This window comes from Ranitomeya variabilis, chromosome 6 (genome assembly GCF_051348905.1).
Source record: "Ranitomeya variabilis isolate aRanVar5 chromosome 6, aRanVar5.hap1, whole genome shotgun sequence".
NCBI lineage: Eukaryota > Metazoa > Chordata > Amphibia > Anura > Dendrobatidae > Ranitomeya > Ranitomeya variabilis.
In genome coordinates, this window is record NC_135237.1 from 17,718,239 (window position 1) to 17,738,912 (window position 20,674).

At 45.1% G+C, this 20,674-nt stretch overlaps 1 protein-coding gene across 3 annotated transcripts in view; it reads left to right on the plus strand.

The window, feature by feature from the left end:
• Positions 1–20,674, plus strand: part of KCNH2 (potassium voltage-gated channel subfamily H member 2) — a 301,321-nt gene that overhangs the window by 232,790 nt on the left and 47,857 nt on the right. For 2 of the 3 annotated variants that reach the window (XM_077267972.1, XM_077267973.1), the window contains 2 exons: positions 17,186–17,608; positions 19,919–19,960. In XM_077267972.1, coding sequence (XP_077124087.1) covers positions 17,186–17,608; positions 19,919–19,960 — 465 coding nt within the window. The remainder of the gene's footprint in view (positions 1–17,185; positions 17,609–19,918; positions 19,961–20,674) is intronic. The other variant, XM_077267974.1, reaches the window with a different exon arrangement.

Consider the following 20,674-nt stretch of genomic DNA (forward strand, 5'->3'; position numbering starts at 1 on the left):
CATGGCGCCCGCCATCGATTCCAGAAATTTTGCGTTCAAAAAGTCAAACGCTGCTCCCTCCTTTCTGAACCCTGCCATGCGCCAAACAGTGGCTTCCCCCACATATCGGAGTACTCAGGAGAAATCGCACAACAAATTTTGTGGTCCATTTTCTCCTTTTACCCTTGTGAAAAAAAATACGTTTGGTTCTAAAGTAAATTTTTTGTGAAAAAAGTTAAATGTTCATTTTTTCCTTCTACATTGCTTTAGTTCTTGTGAAGAAGCACCTGAAGGGTTAATAAACTTCTTGAATGTGGTTTTGAGCACCTTGAGGTGTGCAGTTTTTAGAATGGTGTCACTTTTGGGTATTTTCTGTCATATTGACCCCTCAAAGTGACTTCAAATGTGAAGTGGTCTCTAAAAAAAAAGGTTTTGTAAATTTTGTTGGAAAAATGAGAAATCGCTGGTCAACTTTTAACCCTTATAATTTCCTAACAAAAAAAAATACTTTTCCGAAATTGTGCTGATGTAAAGTAGACATGTGGGATGTGTTATTTATTTATTTTGTGTAACATATCTCTGATTTAAAGGCACAAAAATTAAAAGTTTACAAATTGCAAAAATTTAAAAAAAAATTGCCAAATTTCTGGTTTTTTTTTCATAAATAAACATAAGTCATACAAAAGAAATATTACCACTAACATGAAGTACAATATGTCACGAAAAAACAATCTCAGAATCAGTGGGATCAATTGAAGTGTTCCAGAGCTATAACCTCGTAAAGGGACAGTGGTCAGAATTGTAATAATTGGCCCGGTCATTAAGGGGTTAAAGAGAACCTGTCGTCAAGTTTTCCCCATATAAAGTGGGACCACCACCATTAAGACCCTTCATATAGCATACTAGAATGCTGTAAATAAGTCCCTCCCTAACCCCATCTGCAGTCCCCAAAAAAGACCTTTCATTACACCCGATGGCCATCGCTAGTCTTGATCCGCTGCCTCCTCTTCTCTTTCATCCCTCCTCCACGTTCTCGTGTGGGTGACGCATCCTACATCATCCACGGTGTCCCCCGATCACTCTCCCGCACAGGCGCTCTTCTCACAGTGTCCCCCGATCACTCTCCCGCACAGGCGCTCTTCTCACAGTGTCCCCCGATCACTCTCCCGCACAGGTGCTCTTCTCACAGTGTCCCCCGATCACTCTCCCGCTCAGGCGCTCTTCTCACAGTGTCCCCGGTCACTCTCCCGCACAGGCGCTCTTCTCACAGTGTCCCCCGATCACTCTCCCGCACAGGCGCTCTTCTCACAGTGCCCCCAGATCACTCTCCCGCACAGGCGCTCTTCTCACAGTGTCCCCCGATCACTCTCCCGCACAGGTGCTCTTCTCACAGTGTCCCCCGATCACTCTCCCGCACAGGTGCTCTTCTCACAGTGTCCCCCGATCACTCTCCCGCACAGGCGCTCTTCTCACAGTGTCCCCCGATCACTCTCCCGCTCAGGCGCTCTTCTCACAGTGTCCCCGGTCACTCTCCCGCACAGGTGCTCTTCTCACAGTGTCCCCCGATCGCTCTCCCACACAGGTGCTCTTCTCACAGTGTCCCCCGATCGCTCTCCCACACAGGTGCTCTTCTCACAGTGTCCCCCGATCGCTCTCCCGCACAGGCGCTCTTCTCACAGTGTCCCCCGATCACTCTCCCGCAGAGGCGCTCTTCTCACAGTGTCCCCCGATCACTCTCCCGCACCGGCGCTCTTCTCACAGTGCCCCCAGATCACTCTCCCGCACAGGCGCTCTTCTCACAGTGTCCCCCGATCACTCTCCCGCACAGGCGCTCTTCTCACAGTGTCCCTGGTCACTCTCCCGCACAGGCGCTCTTCTCACAGTGTCCCCCGATCACTCTCCCGCACAGGCGCTCTTCTCAGTGTCCCCCGATCACTCTCCCGCACAGGTGCTCTTCTCACAGTGTCTCCCGATCACTCTCCTGCAGAGGCGCTCTTCTCACAGTGTCCCCCGATCACTCTCCCGCACAGGTGCTCTTCTCACAGTGCCCCCCGATCACTCTCCCGCACAGGCGCTCTTCTCACAGTGGCCCCCGATCACTCTCCCGCACAGGCGCTCTTCTCACAGTGTCCCCCGATCACTCTCCCGCACAGGCGCTCTTCTCACAGTGTCCCCCGATCACTCTCCCGCACAGGCGCTCTTCTCACAGTGCCCCCCGATCACTCTCCCGCACAGGCGCTCTTCTCACAGTGTCCCCCGATCACTCTCCCGCACAGGCGCTCTTCTCACAGTGTCCCCCGATCACTCTCCCGCACAGGCGCTCTTCTCACAGTGTACCCCGATCACTCTCCCGCACAGGCGCTCTTCTCACAGTGTCCCCCGATCACTCTCCCGCACAGGTGCTCTTCTCACAGTGTCCCCCGATCACTCTCCCGCACAGGCGCTCTTCTCACAGTGTCCCCCGATCACTCTCCCGCACAGGAGCTCTTCTCACAGTGTCCCCGATCACTCTGCCGCACAGGCGCTCTTCTCACAGTGCCCCCAGATCACTCTCCCGCACAGGAGCTCTTCTCACAGTGTCCCCGATCACTCTGCCGCACAGGCGCTCTTCTCACAGTGTCCCCCGATCACTCTCCTGCACAGGCGCTCTTCTCTCTACCCTGCCGTAGAGCGCATGCTCCGGCTTTACTTCTGGGTCATCGGCGCTCTGTGGCCTTTCCCGCCTCATACACATTACAGTACTTTTTTGACACCTATGAGTCGCCTCTTACCCCGCGTCCTTCACTCATCCTTCACTTTGAAATATTTATAAAATCCACCTTGGTCACAATAAAATGGACAGCCGGCTCACTGAGGTATCAGATTTTAGATGCCTATTAAAGTCTCTAGGTACTGATAGTGGTATGGAGGAGGGAGGAGCAGAGTGAAAGATGCACAGAAATGGATCCTGGTACTGATTTCTAGTTAGAGTTTTATCTCACCCACTGCTAGATTCCCAGCTACACTGCTCAGCACTGCGGTATAATGTCCTCCATGCTTCTGCTTCTAGTACCTGTTTCATCTGACTCCACTGCTAGATTCTCTGCTACACTGCTCAGTACTGCTGTATAATTTCCTCCATGCTGCTGCTTTCTAGTAAGTGTTTTATCTCACTCCACTGCTAGATTCCTTGCTACACTGCTCAGTACTGCTGTATAATATGCTCCATGCTGCTGCTTTCTAGTACGTGTTTTATATCACTCTACTGCTAGATTCCTTGCTACACTGCTCAGTACTGCTGTGTAATGTCCTCCATGCTGCTGCTTTCTAGTAAATGTTGTATCTCAGTATGGTGTTTAATTCACTGCTACACTGCTCAGTACTGCTGTATAATGTGCTCCATGCTGCTGCTTTCTAGTACGTGTTTTATCTCACTCCACTGCTAGATTTCTTGCTACACTGCTCAGTACTGCTGTATAATGTCTTCCATGCTGCTGCTTTCTAGTATGTGTTTTATCTCACTCCACTGCTAGATTTCTTGCTACACTGCTCAGTACTGCTGTATAATGCGCTCCATGCTGCTGCTTTCTAGTACGTGTTTTATCTCACTCCACTGCTAGATTTCTTGCTACACTGCTCAGTACTGCTGTATAATGTCTTCCATGCTGCTGCTTTCTAGTATGTGTTTTATCTCACTCCACTGCTAGATTCCTTGCTACACTGCTCAGTACTGCTGTATAATATGCTGCTGCTTTCTAGTACGTGTTTTATATCACTCTACTGCTAGATTCCTTGCTACACTGCTCAGTACTGCTGTGTAATGTCCTCCATGCTGCTGCTTTCTAGTAAATGTTGTATCTCAGTATGGTGTTTAATTCACTGCTACACTGCTCAGTACTGTTGTATAATGTCCCCCATGCTGCAGCTATTTCTGAACATTTCTTAAAGACAGAAGAGCCAGGATCCCTCATGTCCATGTGTGCTGTGTATGGGAGGCATCATAGCAGTCTGCACCCAGTAGCTCAGAGACAATTGAAAACTAGAGATAGTCTGAAGACGAAGAAAATGGTGGAACTACAGAATCCAAGTCACATAAAGGACAGAAATATTGTTATTCCTCTTGTTCACACAGGGCAGCTTACATATTTATTTTTTGAGGGATGCTGTTGGGGTCCCGAGAAGCGACAACCCAGAAATAAAATGTTTCGATACCAATCCTGTTTTTTTTTTTTTGCTGACTGTAAGCGTCTGCAGCGCGGGGGGCAGGTGGAGTATTTGGCAGACAGAAATATCAGAACTCATTAAAATCAGCCACGTATCAGTGCCGCCACGCCGGGTGTCACACCGCACTCGGCTTTTATGTGCAGGAACAATAACATGGATTTATGTTTACCAGGAGCGACAATGGATCCGACAGACGGCGGCAGCAGAAGATGATCGGCTGCTCAACCTGCAGGGACGCGGCTGAGAACAGGCACATTGCAGCATAAATCCCCCGGATGTATGGAGACCCCAAGTGGTTGCCTGAAAAGCACTTACCTGTCCAACAGACCCATGAATATCAGCTGCTGCTCGCCACCTCCATAGACTGCACACAGGGGCAACCTCATCATTTGGCCACTGTATGACAGTATTATTTCAGCACTGTATGGCGATATTCACTGTAGGGTGAAGTTATTTCAGCACTGTATGGCGATATTCACTGTAGGGTGAAGTTATTTCAGCACTGTATGATGATATTCACTGTAGGAAGATGTTATTTCAGCACTGCATGGTGATACTCACTGTAGGGAGATGTTATTTCAGCACTGTATGGCGATATTCACTGTAGGGAGAAGTTATTTCAGCACTGTATGGTGATACTCACTGTAGGGAGATGTTATTTCAGCACTGTATGGTGATATTCACTGTAGGGTGAAGTTATTTCAGCACTGTATGGCGATATTCACTGTAGGGAGAAGTTATTTCAGCACTGTATGGCGATATTCACTGTAGGGAGAAGTTATTTCAGCACTGTATGATGATATTCACTGTAGGAAGATGTTATTTCAGCACTGCATGGTGATACTCACTGTAGGGAGATGTTATTTCAGCACTGTATGGCGATATTCACTGTAGGGAGATGTTATTTCAGCACTGTATGGCGATATTCACTGTAGGGAGATGTTATTTCAGCACTGTATGGCGATATTCACTGTAGGGAGAAGTTATTTCAGCACTGTATGGCGATATTCACTGTAGGGAGAAGTTATTTCAGCACTGTATGATGATATTCACTGTAGGAAGATGTTATTTCAGCACTGCATGGTGATACTCACTGTAGGGAGATGTTATTTCAGCACTGTATGGCGATATTCACTGTAGGGAGATGTTATTTCAGCACTGTATGGCAATATTCACTGTAGGGAGATGTTATTTCAGCACTGTATGGTGATACTCACTGTAGGGAGATGTTATTTCAGCACTGTATGGCAATATTCACTGTAGGGAGAAGTTATTTCAGCACTGTATGGCGATATTCACTGTAGGGAGATGCTATTTCAGCACTGTATGGCGATATTCACTGTATGGAGGTGTTATTTCAGCACTGTATGGCGATATTCATTGTAGGGAGATGTTATTTTAGCACTGTATGGTGGTATTCAATGTATGGAGATGTTATTTCAGCACTGTATGGCGATATTCACTTTATGGAGGTGTTATTTCAGCACTGTATGGCGGTATTCACTGTAGGAAGATGCTATTTCAGCACTGTATGGCGATATTCACTGTATGGACGTGTTATTTCAGCACTGTATGGCGGTATTCACTGTAGGGAGATATTTTTTCAGAACTGTATGGTGATATTCACTGTAGGGAGATGGTATTTCAGCACTGTATGGCGATATTGACTGTAGGAAGATGTTATTTCAGCACTGTATGGTGATATTCACTGTATGGAGATGTTATTTCAGCACTGTATGGCGATATTGACTGTAGGAAGATGTTATCTCAGCACTGTATGGCGATATTCACTGTAGGAAGATGTTATTTCAGCACTGTATGGCGATATTCACTGTAGGGAGGTGTTATTTCAGCACTGTATGGTGATATTCACTGTAGGGAGATGTTATTTCAGCACTGTATGGCGATATTCACTGTAGGGAGATGTTATTTCAGCACTGTATGGTGATATTCACTGTATGGAGATGTTATTTCAGCACTGTATGGTGATATTCACTGTATGGAGATGTTATTTCAGCACTGTATGGTGATATTCACTGTATGGAGATGTTATTTCAGCACTGTATGGCGATATTGACTGTAGGAAGATGTTATTTCAGCACTGTATGGCGATATTCACTGTATGGACGTGTTATTTCAGCACTGTATGGCGGTATTCACTGTAGGGAGATATTTTCAGAACTGTATGGTGATATTCACTGTAGGGAGATGTTATTTCAGCACTGTATGGTGATATTCACTGTAGGGAGATGTTATTGCAGCACTGTATGGCGATATTCACTGTAGGGAGATGTTATTTCAGCACTGTATGGTGATATTCACTGTAGGGAGATGGTATTTCAGAACTGTATGGTGATATTCACTGTAGGGAGATGTTATTTCAGCACTGTATGGCGATATTCACTGTAGGGAGGTGTTATTTCAGCACTGTATGGTGATATTCACTGTAGGGAGATGTTATTGCAGCACTGTATGGCGATATTCACTGTAGGGAGATGTTATTTCAGCACTGTATGGTGATATTCACTGTATGGACGTGTTATTTCAGCACTGTATGGCGATATTCACTGTAGGGAGGTGTTATTTCAGCACTGTATGGTGATATTCACTGTAGGGAGATGTTATTGCAGCACTGTATGGCGATATTCACTGTAGGGAGATGTTATTTCAGCACTGTATGGTGATATTCACTGTAGGGAGATGGTATTTCAGAACTGTATGGTGATATTCACTGTAGGGAGATGTTATTGCAGCACTGTATGGTGATATTCACTGTAGGGAGATGGTATTTCAGAACTGTATGGTGATATTCACTGTATTCACTGTAGGAAGATGTTATTTCAGCACTGTATGGTGATATTCACTGTAGGGAGGTGTTATTTCAGCACTGAATGGTGATATTCACTGTAGGGAGGTGTTATTTCAGCACTGTATGGCGATATTCACTGTAGGGAGGTGTTATTTCAGCACTGAATGGTGACATTCACTGTAGGGAGATGGTATTTCAGAACTGTATGGTGATATTCACTGTAGGGAGGTGTTATTTCAGCACTGAATGGTGACATTCACTGTAGGGAGATGGTATTTCAGAACTGTATGGTGATATTCACTGTAGGGAGGTGTTATTTCAGCACTGTATGGCGATATTCACTGTAGGGAGATGTTATTTCAGCACTGTATGGCGGTATTCACTGTAGGGAGATGGTATTTCAGCACTGTATGGCGATATTCACTGTAGGAAGATGTTATTTCAGCACTGTATGGCGATATTCACTGTAGGGAGATGTTATTTCAGCACTGTATGGCGGTATTCACTGTAGGGAGATGGTATTTCAGCACTGTATGGCGGTATTCACTGTAGGGAGATGTTATTTCAGCACTGTATGGTGGTATTCACTGTAGGGAGATGTTATCTCAGCACTGAATGGTGATATTCACTGTAGGGAGATGGTATTTCAGCACTGAATGGTGATATTCACTGTAGGGAGATGATATTTCTAGTATTACTACTTTGGCACTGTACAATGTAATATATTTGGTTTAGACACATGTATAGAAGTGTTTTATGGTCACTGTATGGCGGTAATATTTGGGCACTGTATAGTGGTGATCACTTAGGCAGTGTGTGTCGCTGCTATTAATGCACTGTGCAGTTTATTATCCACATGGAGACTGGTATAGCACTATTACTTAGGCGGGTGTACGTGGCCAGTGTATGGCGCTATATGGCGCCTTGTACGGCATGAGTCGGCACTGATTATACTAGTGATGTGACTTCCATACTAGACAAGCGCTGCAGACAGATGGACTAGTACTGCTCCAGTCACTACGTCTTAGAATTAAGAGTCAATCACAAGTTATTTCCCATGATGCATTAGCAAGTGCCAAGACCTCTACAAAAAAAATGGATGCCCCTTTAATTTTTTATTTTCACGGAAATTTTCTCCATTTCTTTCCCGCATCCGAATCCTCCTGCCTCAATAAAGGACATAAAAGCAGATTGGTCACCGGAGCGGTTTTCTGGTCTCTGCTGTGGATTTAGCATTCATCCAGCGTTCGGCTGTGTGTTTGGGTAGTAAATGGAGCAGACGATTCCCGGCTCAGAAGTCGTCATGTGACCCGTGTGGAAAAGCCGCTGGAGACCGAGCGCTTACACAGATCAATAACCCACCAACCGCGCCGTAATACACGGCGGGGCCAATATTGACTGATTAGTGTGTGGTGTAAGGCAGGAATTATCGAAATATTCTGGGACCCCCACAAATCCCGGCTCTCCATAGCAGGCACAGAAGGTTCAGCTACTGGAGACTTTCACTTGCTGGGGTTTTATCTTTTCTAAGTTCTCAAATGCAAGAAAAACATAGGAGCTGAGCCCACCCAGTCCCCCGAGGCCTCCATGGCTGCCATTTTAGGCAGGGCTTTCTAGGACACCATCATTTACACCATAGACCACAATACAGCAGTATGGCAAAGACCAAGTCCCCAAGGAGACTAAACAATAAAATAGAAAAGAATTAAAAACAAAAAGTAAAAAAAAAAAAATTGGATTTCCCTCCCCCTAAAGACGTAAACATATGCATATTTGGTATCGCCACATCCGTAAAAGTCTTATCTTACAAAACATAAAATTAATTAACCGGTATGGTAAACGCCGTGAGGAGAGAAAAATATCAAAACCACAGATTTGCAGATTTTTAAAACTCAAATTGGTGTCAATGCACACATGGAAAAAAATGTTGGTGCCTCGTGGTAAAGTAAGAAAACCCCAAAACGGCCACGGAATAATGGGAACCTGACAAAAGGAACTTTCAGTGTCACTTCCCTGAATGTCAATCATAAGAATGAGGATTTCCTTCTGGATTGATGGTGGTTCCTTAACTTCAGATTTTGTTGTACGCCCTTTTGCTGTGTTCACAGGGATCTTGCCCGCTCCTCATGAGCAGACGGCTCCTTGTGTCTCAGGTGTGGAGACGTCTTCTGCAGACTGCAGGTCTCAGCTCCGTCCTCAGATGTTCTGTAGGATTTAGATCAGGGTCACAGAAGCCTCTTTAGAAGACTCCGATACTTTGCTCTCAGTCCTTCTTGGATGTTTTGGGTCATTATCCTGTTGGAGGAGCCATGACCTGTGAGCAGACCAAGCTTCTTTCTGACACTCGGCAGCACACTTGACTCCAGAATACCTTGATGTTCTTGAGATTTCATTGTACCCTGCACAGGTTTAAGACCTCTGTGCCAGATGGACGGTAACTGGTCTGTCCGAGAACGTCCCCGAGCTCCTCCATGTTTCACGGCAGGTACTACGTTCTTTGCTTCATTTTTGCGTCTGTGAACATACAGCTGATGTGACACCAAAAAGCTCCAGTTCTGGGACGCTCTCCCAGAAGCTTTGTGGCTATTTTGACAAATTTCAGGCACACTTTTTTATGATTTGCTTTCTACAGTGATGTCCTCCTTGCTTGTCTTCCATGAAGTCCACTTTGGCCAAGACAGTGACGGATGGTAAGCTCTCTGGAAGTTGTTCTGGGCTCTGTGGTTCCCTTTCGCATTATCCGTCTCTTCATTTTGTCATCAATTTTGCTCTTGCGATCACATCCAGGGAGGTCATCTACAGGGCCATAGATCTTACACTTCTGAAGAATATGTGCAGCTGTAATAAGAGGAACATCGAGCTGTTTGGAGATGTCTTATAGCCTTATCATTCTCTTTGTGATCTCCTGAGACAACGCTCCCCTTCCTTTGCTCCATGTTCAGTGCACACCGTGATCACAAACAGCACAGTGACTACTTTTCACCACTCAAAAAGGCGACTGATTACAAAGTCTGTAGACACCTGTGATGCTAATGAACAGGACACACCTTAGTTTCACATGTCCCTATAGTCAAAATACTTTGAGTAACATTTTTTTTGTCCAGGACATTTTCATTAGTTTTGTGTTTTCTTATTATTTATTTTTTTCTGCTGAATCAAAATCCTAAAGCAAAGTTTGATTCTCATTAGTTGATATTCAGTTTAATGGAACCATTCACACATCCTTTTTTTTTTTTAATATATCCGTATTTCTATTCATTGTTTGTTTTTTTTTACAGATGACCTAATAGTTGCTGGACCCTGTGGTCACTTCTTGTGGTCTGTGCACTGCTAGTCATCGGAGGATGAGGACACATGTATCCGTGGGTGGAGAGGTGGTGTTGTCTGGGTACTTAGGTTACTTTTGTATAGGTGTGAACTGTTCCAGATTTCTGGGGACTCCTGGACCGAAAGGGGACGGGTTACCGAAACCCCGCCTAAATCTGAGTATTCCATGGCTGACTAGGGGCGTCACTAGAAAAGCCGGATGTTCCTTGGTGGGGCTTAAGCAGCCTTAAAAATGTTAGCATATCTGTTTCTGTCCAATCATATTTGTCTTGAGATTCCATAAATGTTTTTTTGCGCTAATAAGAGATATATGGTTTTTGTTTCCTGAAGAAGTGGGCTACATTTTGAAACGCGTATAAAAAAAACAACACTTTGATGTTTCGTCGTCACCTTGCAGCGCGGATACAACCCACATACTTTCCATTCTTAACATATTGCACTGGTAGGAGGCAGTTGTAGCGGTCAGATGCTTTTGCACTGCCCTATAACCACGTAAATCTATAAGACAATGATATATTTTGGGGTGGAGTTTCCCTTGAGGTCACTGCAGGTGCCTGCACAGCCCCTGAGGACACGCGGGGGTTTAGCCTTGGTGCTTGAGATGTGCTGCGAGGTCTCCTGTGCTTTCCGTCTCTTCCGCTCGGTATTGATCTTGTCGCTCAGAGCGTACACGATTGATCGCTTCTTGGCTGTGAAGCCGGGAGTCTCTAATGATCGGCCCCTCCATGTGAGCGAAATGCTGCAGCCATGGAAGGAATCACAGCGCCAGCAGATACACATGGGGGTTCTGGTTATTAGGAGGGTCTGGAATTAATCTTATATTGAGGGAGGCTGAGCTCACAGTCTCCATTATAGTTGGTAGATGGGGTCTGTGCGGCTGCTCATGTTCTCCCCTCCTCCATGTCTGTATAGCCCTTGTGCATTGGGAGCTGTCATGGGGGGCAGATCAGGGTCTTCCCCAAACTGTTCCCACAAAGCTGAAGCTACAATTGTCCACAATGACTTGTGCTGCAGATTAAGATTTCCCATCACTGGAACTAAGAGGCCAAGGCCGCCCCCTGATAACAGCCTATAGCATTATCCCCCTCCACCATCTGCAGTCAGTATCCTCCTGTAATCCTCAAACCCAGACTCCTCCATCAGACTCAGATAGATAAGTGTGATCTGTCACTGCACAGAACACATCTCCAGAGTCCAGTGGTGGCGGTTTTACATCACTCCATTCGATGCTTGGCATTGTGCTTGGTGATGTACGGCTGCATGTATGCAGCTGTTCAGCCATGAAGCTCCTGGTGGGGGTGCAGTGTTTGTTCTGATACCAGAGGAGGTCTGGACTCTGCAGTTATGGGGTCAGCAGAGCAGTGGTGACTTTTTTGCCCTCAGCACTCGGTCCACCTGCTCTATAACATTACGGGGTCTTCACCTCATAGAATCGTAAAATGTTGGAAGGGACCTCCAGGGTCATCGTGTCCAACCCCCTGCTCAGTGCAGGATTCATTAAATCATCTCAGACATATGTCTGTCCAGCCTTTATGTGAAGACTTCCATTGCAGGAGAACTCGCCACCTCTCGTGGCAGCCATTTCCATTCCTTGATCACCCTCACTGTCAAAAAGTTTTTTCTAATCTGTATCTTCTCCTTTTCAGTTTCATTCCATTGCTTCTCGTGATTCCATGTGCAAATGCGAATAAGGATGATCCCTCTACACTGTGACAGCCCTGATATATGTAGACAGCTTATGTAGACAGCTATTAAGTCTCCTCTTAGCCTTCTTTTTTGCTGCTAAACATTCCCAAATGCTTTGCTGAAGTCAAGATATACTATATGTACCACATTTCCCTGATCCACCCAGTCAGTGATTCCATCATAGAAGAAAATTAGATTAGTCTGACATGACTTATTAGTTAAAACCCCATGCTGGCTCTGGTTAATTACTGTATTATTTTCTGAATACTTACATACATTTTGTTTAAAGGGAACCTGTCACCCCCAAAATGGAAGTTGAGCTAACCCCACCGGCATCAGGGGCTTATCTACAGCATTCTGGAATGCTGTAGATAAGCCCCCGATGTATCCTGAAAGATGTGAAAAAGAGCCCCTGATGGCGGTGGGCTTAGCTCAACTTCCATTTTGGGGGTGACAGGTTCCCTTTAATAATTTGTACAAAGATCTTTCCTGGTATAAAAGTAAGGCTCACTGGCCTGTAATTTCCTGGCTCCATCTTCTTTTTGAAGATAGGGACAACATTTGCTCTTCTCCAATCTTCTGGGAAGTCTTCATTCTCCAGGAATTTAAAAGATTATGGAGAGTGGTTGAATAATTTCCTCTGCTATCTCCTTCAGTATCCTAGGATGTAATTCATCTGGACCTGGAGACTTGAATTAATTTATGTTAGCTTAGTGTTCCCTCCCCATCTCTCTGTTTATCTCTGAGTTGCTGCTGTTCCTTCCACTTCTCAATAATATCACTCACAGGTGATGGGGGAAGATTCAGGAGGAAGAAATGTGATGAACAGGCTGCAGGCTACAATGCGCCAGTGATGCAGAGTATTATATATACATAATGCAGGATGTAATAAGCTTTATTACTTGAAATGTGAATGATCCTGTATATATGAGGCTTGTGATCAGGCGGGGGTGCCGCGTCTTCTATACAGCGTCGGCACATTCTGGAATTGCTGCTTTCATCACTCGCACCCCGGGGTGAGCAGAATTATGCTAGCTTTGCAGATTTTGGCTCTTACTGTAAAACATTGCCATGAACAATGGCCACAAACAGTAGATTAAGTGGAGGAGCCCGAGCTGCGTCTCCAGAAATAGATGAGGTGTCCTGAGTGCGGGAAGATAACATTGTAACACCAGGACAATCATTCCCATTCAGAGAGAACTATAGTGGGGCGCCGTGGCTTTTCAGGAGCCTTTTCCATCTACCTGCTCTTCCGAAACCAGAATAATGCCCAGGAGAGGGGCAGATAATGCAGGAGAGTAGAAGAAACTACGGGAGAGGGGCACAAATTACAGAAGAGGAGCGGATAATGCAGGAGAGGGGCACAAATTACAAGAGAGGGGCGGATAATGCAGGAGAGGGGGGTGGATCATATGGGAGGGGGGCGAATAATGCAGGAGAGGGGCAAAAATTACAGGAGAGGGGCGGATAATGCAGGAGAGGGGCACAAATTACAGATGAGGGGCGGATAATGCAGGAGAGGGGGTGGATCATATGGGAGAGGGGCGAATAATGCAGGAGAGGGGCGGATAATGCAGAAGAGGGGGGTGGATCATATGGGAGAGGGGCGGATAATGCTGGAGAGGGGCGGATAATGCAGGAGAGGGGCGGATAATGCAGGAGAGGGGCACAAATTACAGATGAGGGGCGGATAATGCAGGAGAGGGGGGTGGATCATATGGGACAGGGGCGAATAATACAGGAGAGGGGCGGATAATGCAGAAGAGGGGGGTGGATCATATAGGAGAGGGGCGGATAATGCAGGAGAGGGGCGGATAATGCAGGAGAGTGGCGGATAATGCAGGAGAGTGGCGGATAATGCAGGAGAGTGGCGGATAATGCAGGAGAGGGGCGGATAATGCAGGAGAGGGGCGGATAATATAGGCGAGGGTCGCATAATAGAGGGGGATAATACGGGAGAGGGGCAAATAATACAGTAGAGGGGCAGATAATACAGTAGAGGGACGGATGATACAGGGGAGGGGCGGATAATATTGGAGAGGCAGATAATACAAGAGAGGGGATGGATAATACACTGGAGGGGTGGATAATATAGGAGAGGGATGAATAATAAATGGAAGGGTCTCATAATAGAGGGGGATAATACGGGAGAAGGGAGGATAATATAAGAGGGCAGATAATATAAGGGGGGGCGGATGATACAGGAGAGGGGTCAGAATACAGAAGGGGCGAATATATAGGGAAGGCGCAAATAATACAGTAGAGGGGCAGATAATACAGGAGGAGGACGGAAGGGTGGATAATACTGGAGGGGGGCTGATAAAACAGGAGGGGATCGGATAATACAGAGGAGGAGCAAATAATACAGTAGAGGGACGGATAATACATGGGAGGGGCGGATAATGCAGGAAAGGGGCAAATAATACAGGAGGCTGGCGAATAATACAAGAGGCGGATAATACAAAAGGGGGGTGGATAATACAAGTGGAGGGCAGATAATTTTAAAGAGGGATGGATAATACAGGAGGAGGACGGATAATACAAGAGGGGCTGATAATACAGGACTGGAGCAGATAATGCAGGAGAGGGGCGAATAATACAAGAAGTGGATAATATGAAAGGGGGTGGATAATACAGGAGAGGGGCACATAATACAGGAGAGAGGTTTATAATACAAGAGGGGGCTGATAATACAGGACTGTTGCAGAATGCAGGAGAGGGGCGAATAATACAAGAGGCGGATAATATGAAAAGGGGGTGGATAGTACAAGTGGAGGGCAAATAATACAATAATACAAGAAGGGGACATAATATTAGAGAGGGATGGATAATACATGAGGGGGCGGGTAATACGGGAGAGGGGAGGATAATACGGGAGAGGGGAGGATAATACAGGAGAGAGGAGGATAATACAGGAGAGAGGAGGATAATACGGGAGAGGGGAGGATAATACAGGAGAGAGGAGGATAATACGGGAGAGGGGAGGATAATACGGGAGAGAGGAGGATAATACGGGAGAGGGGCATATAATACGGGAGAGGGGAGGATAATACAGAAGAGAGGAGGATAATACGGGAGAGGGGAGGATAGTACGGGAGAGGGGCGGATAATACGGGAGAGGAGCGGATAATATGGGAGAGGGGCTGATAATACGGGAGAGGGGCTGATAATACGGGAGAGGGCCGGATAATACGGGAGAGGGGCGGATAATACGGGAGAGGGGATGATAATACGGGAGAGGGGAGGAGAGTACGGGAGAGGGGCGGATAATACGGGAAAGGAGCGGATAATATTGGAGTGGGGCTGATAATACGGGAGAGGGCCGGATAATACGGGAGAGGGGAGGATAATACGGGAGAGGGGAGGATAATATGGGAGAGGGGAGGATAATGTAAGAGAGTGCAGACAATATAAGTGGGGGATGGATAATACAGAAGGGAGGCGGATAATACAGGAGGGTTACAGTAAAGAAGTAGGAGTGAGTACATTAGGGGGGCAGATAATATAGAAGCGGTGAGACAAGACAGGAATAAGGATAAGACATATTCTAGTGGGGGGCGAGTATCCAGCTGTAGATGGATTATCCAGGGATGGAGATGGTTATTACAACCACCGGCTGATGTGCGGCAGAGCAGTAATGAACCTGTAAATATCATGGAGGCGGTGGGAGAACGCGAGGCCCGGACTGATTCATGGCGTTTCCAGATTATTGGTCAATAGGGAGGCAGCACAAAGGGAAGAATATTAACTCTTTGCATCTTCCCAGTAAACCGATTCTAGCACTGGTTACCACTGGTCTGTAGACTTTTCTGTCTATTGTCTTCCTTCCCATCAGTAGTCATCAAGAGAAATTCAGTCCTCATCATCCAGTCCATGTGATTCGGAGGGTGTGTGAATCACAATGGATGATCAGCTGTCCACCGAACTTGTTTTATCTTCAGATCCAATTCATGAAAAGTATTTAATGTTAATGAGTGACCACCCCGTAGGTACGTGTACAGGCGGCCATACTAGATATCTCCCGTCCATCCTGAAAGGTGACCGCTCAAATAAATATTCTTAAAGGGACCGTCCATGATTACAAATAGCGGCATTCTTATTTCTAGGGCTTCTCGAGATCAGGGCTGGGTCATCCGTCATGGAGGGAGTCGCTAACTTCTCCTCCTGATTGGATTTCACTGGAAATGGAATATGATTACATGAAAGATCATGCGATTAGTTTCAGCCACTCCATTGCTGCTCCCTGTTCTATATATTGGGGGTTTATCCTATGACATTATGTAGGGTGAAGAGGGTCATGGTGTCCGCATCCTGCGCTGTTGTTTGACCTTCCTCCTGACATCACTTTCCCGGATGTGATTTTCAGGGTCGGTAGCTGTGAGCCTCGGGCCCCTTCCTTGTGTATATATAGCCATGAATGTCAGCGCCGTACATCTTCACAGATCCCTGCGGAAAGCTTCCCGTAACTCCACACAACTGGAGGGCATCACCGTGTGATTAGCAGAGTTTTGGAGCTACATTTCACAATGGGTAATGGGTTAGGAAACAAATTTGCCATTGACAGAGAGATATAGACACATTTTCTCGTTATGTATCACGGAGCGGAAGTTAAGAAACAAATTCTAAAATTGGTGACATCAATGTAGACGTTTAGAAGGCCCAAGCCATCCTTTCATCTTTGTTCACTTTGAATAAACTAGGGTCACCCTCTGGTTGTGGTTCATACTTACACATCACAGGACACAAGGACCCTGAGACTCTTTGATGTCCCCCAGTACCAGGTGATTGTGTTTTCTGTCCATAAAGGAATCATCAAGGTTGTGTTCCAAAAGAGCGCCACTCTTGTCTTCAGATTGTGTGTGATATTGCTGCTCCGCTGACGTAACCCATGGGCAGTTATGTTTTTGATAGATAGCAGATGTGTTTTTCTAACCCCTTTCATTCTGATTACTGGATGAGGTGGTCTTCAATTTCTTAGTTTTGCATTTCTAATACAGCTAATATAGTTAGTTTGGGTCTTTGGCTAGAAGAACATGTTGTCGTTTTGGGCTCATATGTTGATGGTTTTGGCAATGGTCTTTTTATTATTTTCTTTGCCCTTTGACATTCATTGACCACTTGATACATTGACCACTTGATACATTGACAATATTTTATATGTGGCATCTTTTATTTTTACAGGTCCTATCGTTAGGAGCCGATGTCCTTCCCGAGTACAAACTACAAGCTCCTCGTATCCACAAATGGACAATTCTCCACTATAGTCCCTTTAAAGCAGTCTGGGACTGGCTCATCCTCCTGCTCGTCATCTATACCGCCATCTTCACGCCATACTCAGCTGCCTTCCTTCTGAACGACCAGGAGGAGCAGAAGGAAAACTGTGGCTACTCCTGCAACCCGCTCAGTGTGGTGGACTTGATGGTTGACATCATGTTCATTATCGATATCCTCATCAACTTCCGCACCACCTACGTCAACACCAATGAAGAAGTGGTCAGCCACCCGGGCAAGATCGCCATACACTACTTCAAAGGCTGGTTCCTCATTGACATGGTGGCTGCCATTCCTTTTGATCTTCTAATTTTTGGCTCTGGCTCCGAGGAGGTAAGGTGGTCCACTCTTTTGCTGTATGTTATGTTGTCACTGGCTGCCACCACGCTCCACCCTTTTCTTCCTGGCCGTGAGATATATTGTTTGTGATATGATACATACGGATGACATAGTCTGAAAAGGTGAGAGACGCTCCTCCGGGATTCATGTCCAGAGACAGGCATGGGAAGCCTATAGATGTTCCTATAGATGTGGTGGTCAGGGCTCCACATACTTTTTGTCATATTGTGTATAATTTATTGCATATAAAGTAGACGGTGGTGGGCTTTGCATGTGTACATGTGTGTATTAGTGCCTGATTGTGTGTTTTGTATGATACCCAGCTGTGTTCACACAATAAGGAATGATCATGCACCTTCTGGACAATGTGACGGTTTTCAGCCACTCACGACCTGGCTGTTTGTTTTTTTTTACTTCCTTCCTATCCACTGACTTTCTACCACTCTGCTGTTGCTTCATTTCTGTTTGGTCCACTTTCTCAAGAGTCGTTGGACATGTATGTGCAAACCATAAATTCACTGGCTCCACTCGATATGTCAAGTCTCGTATTGTCTCACCGCATACATGAAGAAAACGGGTGTCCATGTTATCCCTGGAAGCCATGGTAGATCGTGTCAGATGGATTTCCTCCTACAGAACTGACAAACTTTTCATTAATGTTAATATTGCAGTTTCCTCAACACAAGAGTTATTTCAGATTTCCCAGAGGTTTAGGCAACCAAAGGTCAAGGACCTCAGTAAAGATTTGAGGTTCTTCTACACTATAGCAATTTGGGTGGTCACAATTAATATGGATTTGATGTCCTCCTTCACTTCGAAACTGATAGTGCTCACCATTAATAAAGATCTGAGGACATCATTCACTCCAAATCTGAGGGTGGTCACCATAAGAAAGACCCGAAGGCTTCCTTCACTCCAAAACCGAGGGTGGGCACCAATAATAACGATCTAAGGACTACCTTCACTCCAAAACTGAGGGTGATCACCAATAATAACGATCTGATGACTTGTTACCAATAATAAAGATCTAAAAACTTACAGTGGTCATTATTAATATATGGCTGGGGACCTCCTTCACTTCAAAACTGAAGGCAGACACTATTAATAAAGACCTGAGGTTTTTATGGTCACCATTAATAACGATCTGACAAGTGTTTTCAATCCAAAACTAAGAGTGTTCAACATTAATATAAATCTGAGGATGTCCTTCACTCCAAAACTTGTGGTGGTCACCATTAATAAAGATCTGGGCACTCTCCACACTCCATAACTGAGGGTGATTATCATTAGAAAAGATTTGAAGACTTTTTAAAATCCAAAACAGAGGGTGAAAACCATTAATATAGGTCCGAGGACCATTTTCACTCCAAAACTGATTAATACGAGTCTTCTGAGCTATAGGTGGTCTCAAAACCTGAATCCCCCAAAATGTATTGGATTGTTCAGCACCTATAACTTATTAAAAAACATGTTACACTTTACCTCCTTTACTCCAAAACTGAGGGTTATCACCGTTAATAGAGGTTTGGGGACTACTTTCACTTCAAAACCGGTAGTGATGTAGCTCTCATGATGTCCTTCACTCCAAAATTATTAGTTGAAGGTCTTCCTTCTGGCCAAAATGAAGACTTCTTTAGTCTCTAAATCTGATGTGTGTATTATCCAATTCTGGGTGTACCAGGTTCTCTGTAAATTAGGTTTTTGTTTAATCAGAGAAGCTGATGACCTTACTGTGAATGTTTACTTTCCAGTAGCCAAAAGATAAGAATTTTTCAGTAGTCACCATCGATGTGAGGTATCCCTTCAATTCAAAATTAGAGTTCCGCAGTACTCTTTTAATCTCAAGAGTTTCTTGATGAAGTGACTTGGGCCCTTAGTGATCAGCTGAACTCTATGAAAGAACCTGGCAGCCAGTGCTCAATTCTACTATAGCACCCCCGCAGGTGAAGTGAAATATTACACAGTTGACTTGGCCATTGCTATAAGTGCCAAGTGCTCCACAGAAGCAAGGGGTGGTCTTTATAGCATCTAGATGAGAGGGCCCTCGCTATATATTCCCTTTAAGATGACAGACACTACAACTGGTTTTTTACTATTACGTTGCTGAAATACATTGAAGGATGTACATAACTTAAGGAGATGCGTCCTCTACCTCGAGATTCCCTTTGGTTGCCTAATAAAACGTAATTGCATCCTTAGTGTAAGACCCCTAAACTATCAGAAATGGTGAATATTGTCAGTGGAGGGGAGGTCTGGGTGCCAAAGAAGGCAAGAAACTGAATAAGAAAATGTTTTTCTTTCAAGTTGATGAAGAGGATCGAAGAAAGTCCAAAGAGCCGAAAAGAGGTAAAATAACTCTGTGATGTGGTGCAATACAAGCAGCTGTACTATAGAGTGTGCCGTATACTCTACTGTGTGTGTTCTGTATACTCTACTGTGTGCGTGCCGTATACAGTTCTGTGTGTGTGCCATAAACTGTGTGTGCCGTATACAGTTCTGTATGTGTGCCATATACTGTACTGTGTGTACCGTATACTGTACTGTGTGAGTGCCATTTACTGTACTGTGTGTACCGTACACTACTGTGTACCGTATACTGTACTGTGTGTGCGCCATATAATGTACTGTGTGTACCGTATACTGTACTGTGTGTGTGCCATATACTGTACTGTGTGTGTGCCATATACTGTACTTTACTAAAGCCAAAGCAATTCAGTAAGGGTCAAAAGAACCAGATGAGATACCAAGACATAGACATATCAAAATATACTTTTATTATTAAGCGTGACAATGGTTACAAGATATTAGAATTACATAAATCCACAAATATAAAATAAAATAAAGTAATTTAATTTAAAAGCTACAAAAAATTGCACGGCACCAGGAAGATTAGGATGAAAAATAATAATATCACTCCTAGTTCCAGCCCCTCTGTAATAGCAGGATGTCTTAGATTGCGCTGACCACACGTAATTAAATGTTTCTGTGCCAAGTCCAACTCAGTGGAAAGCAATAAGAAAGTGCATAAGTGCCATATCCAAATTAAAGTGACCAGTTATA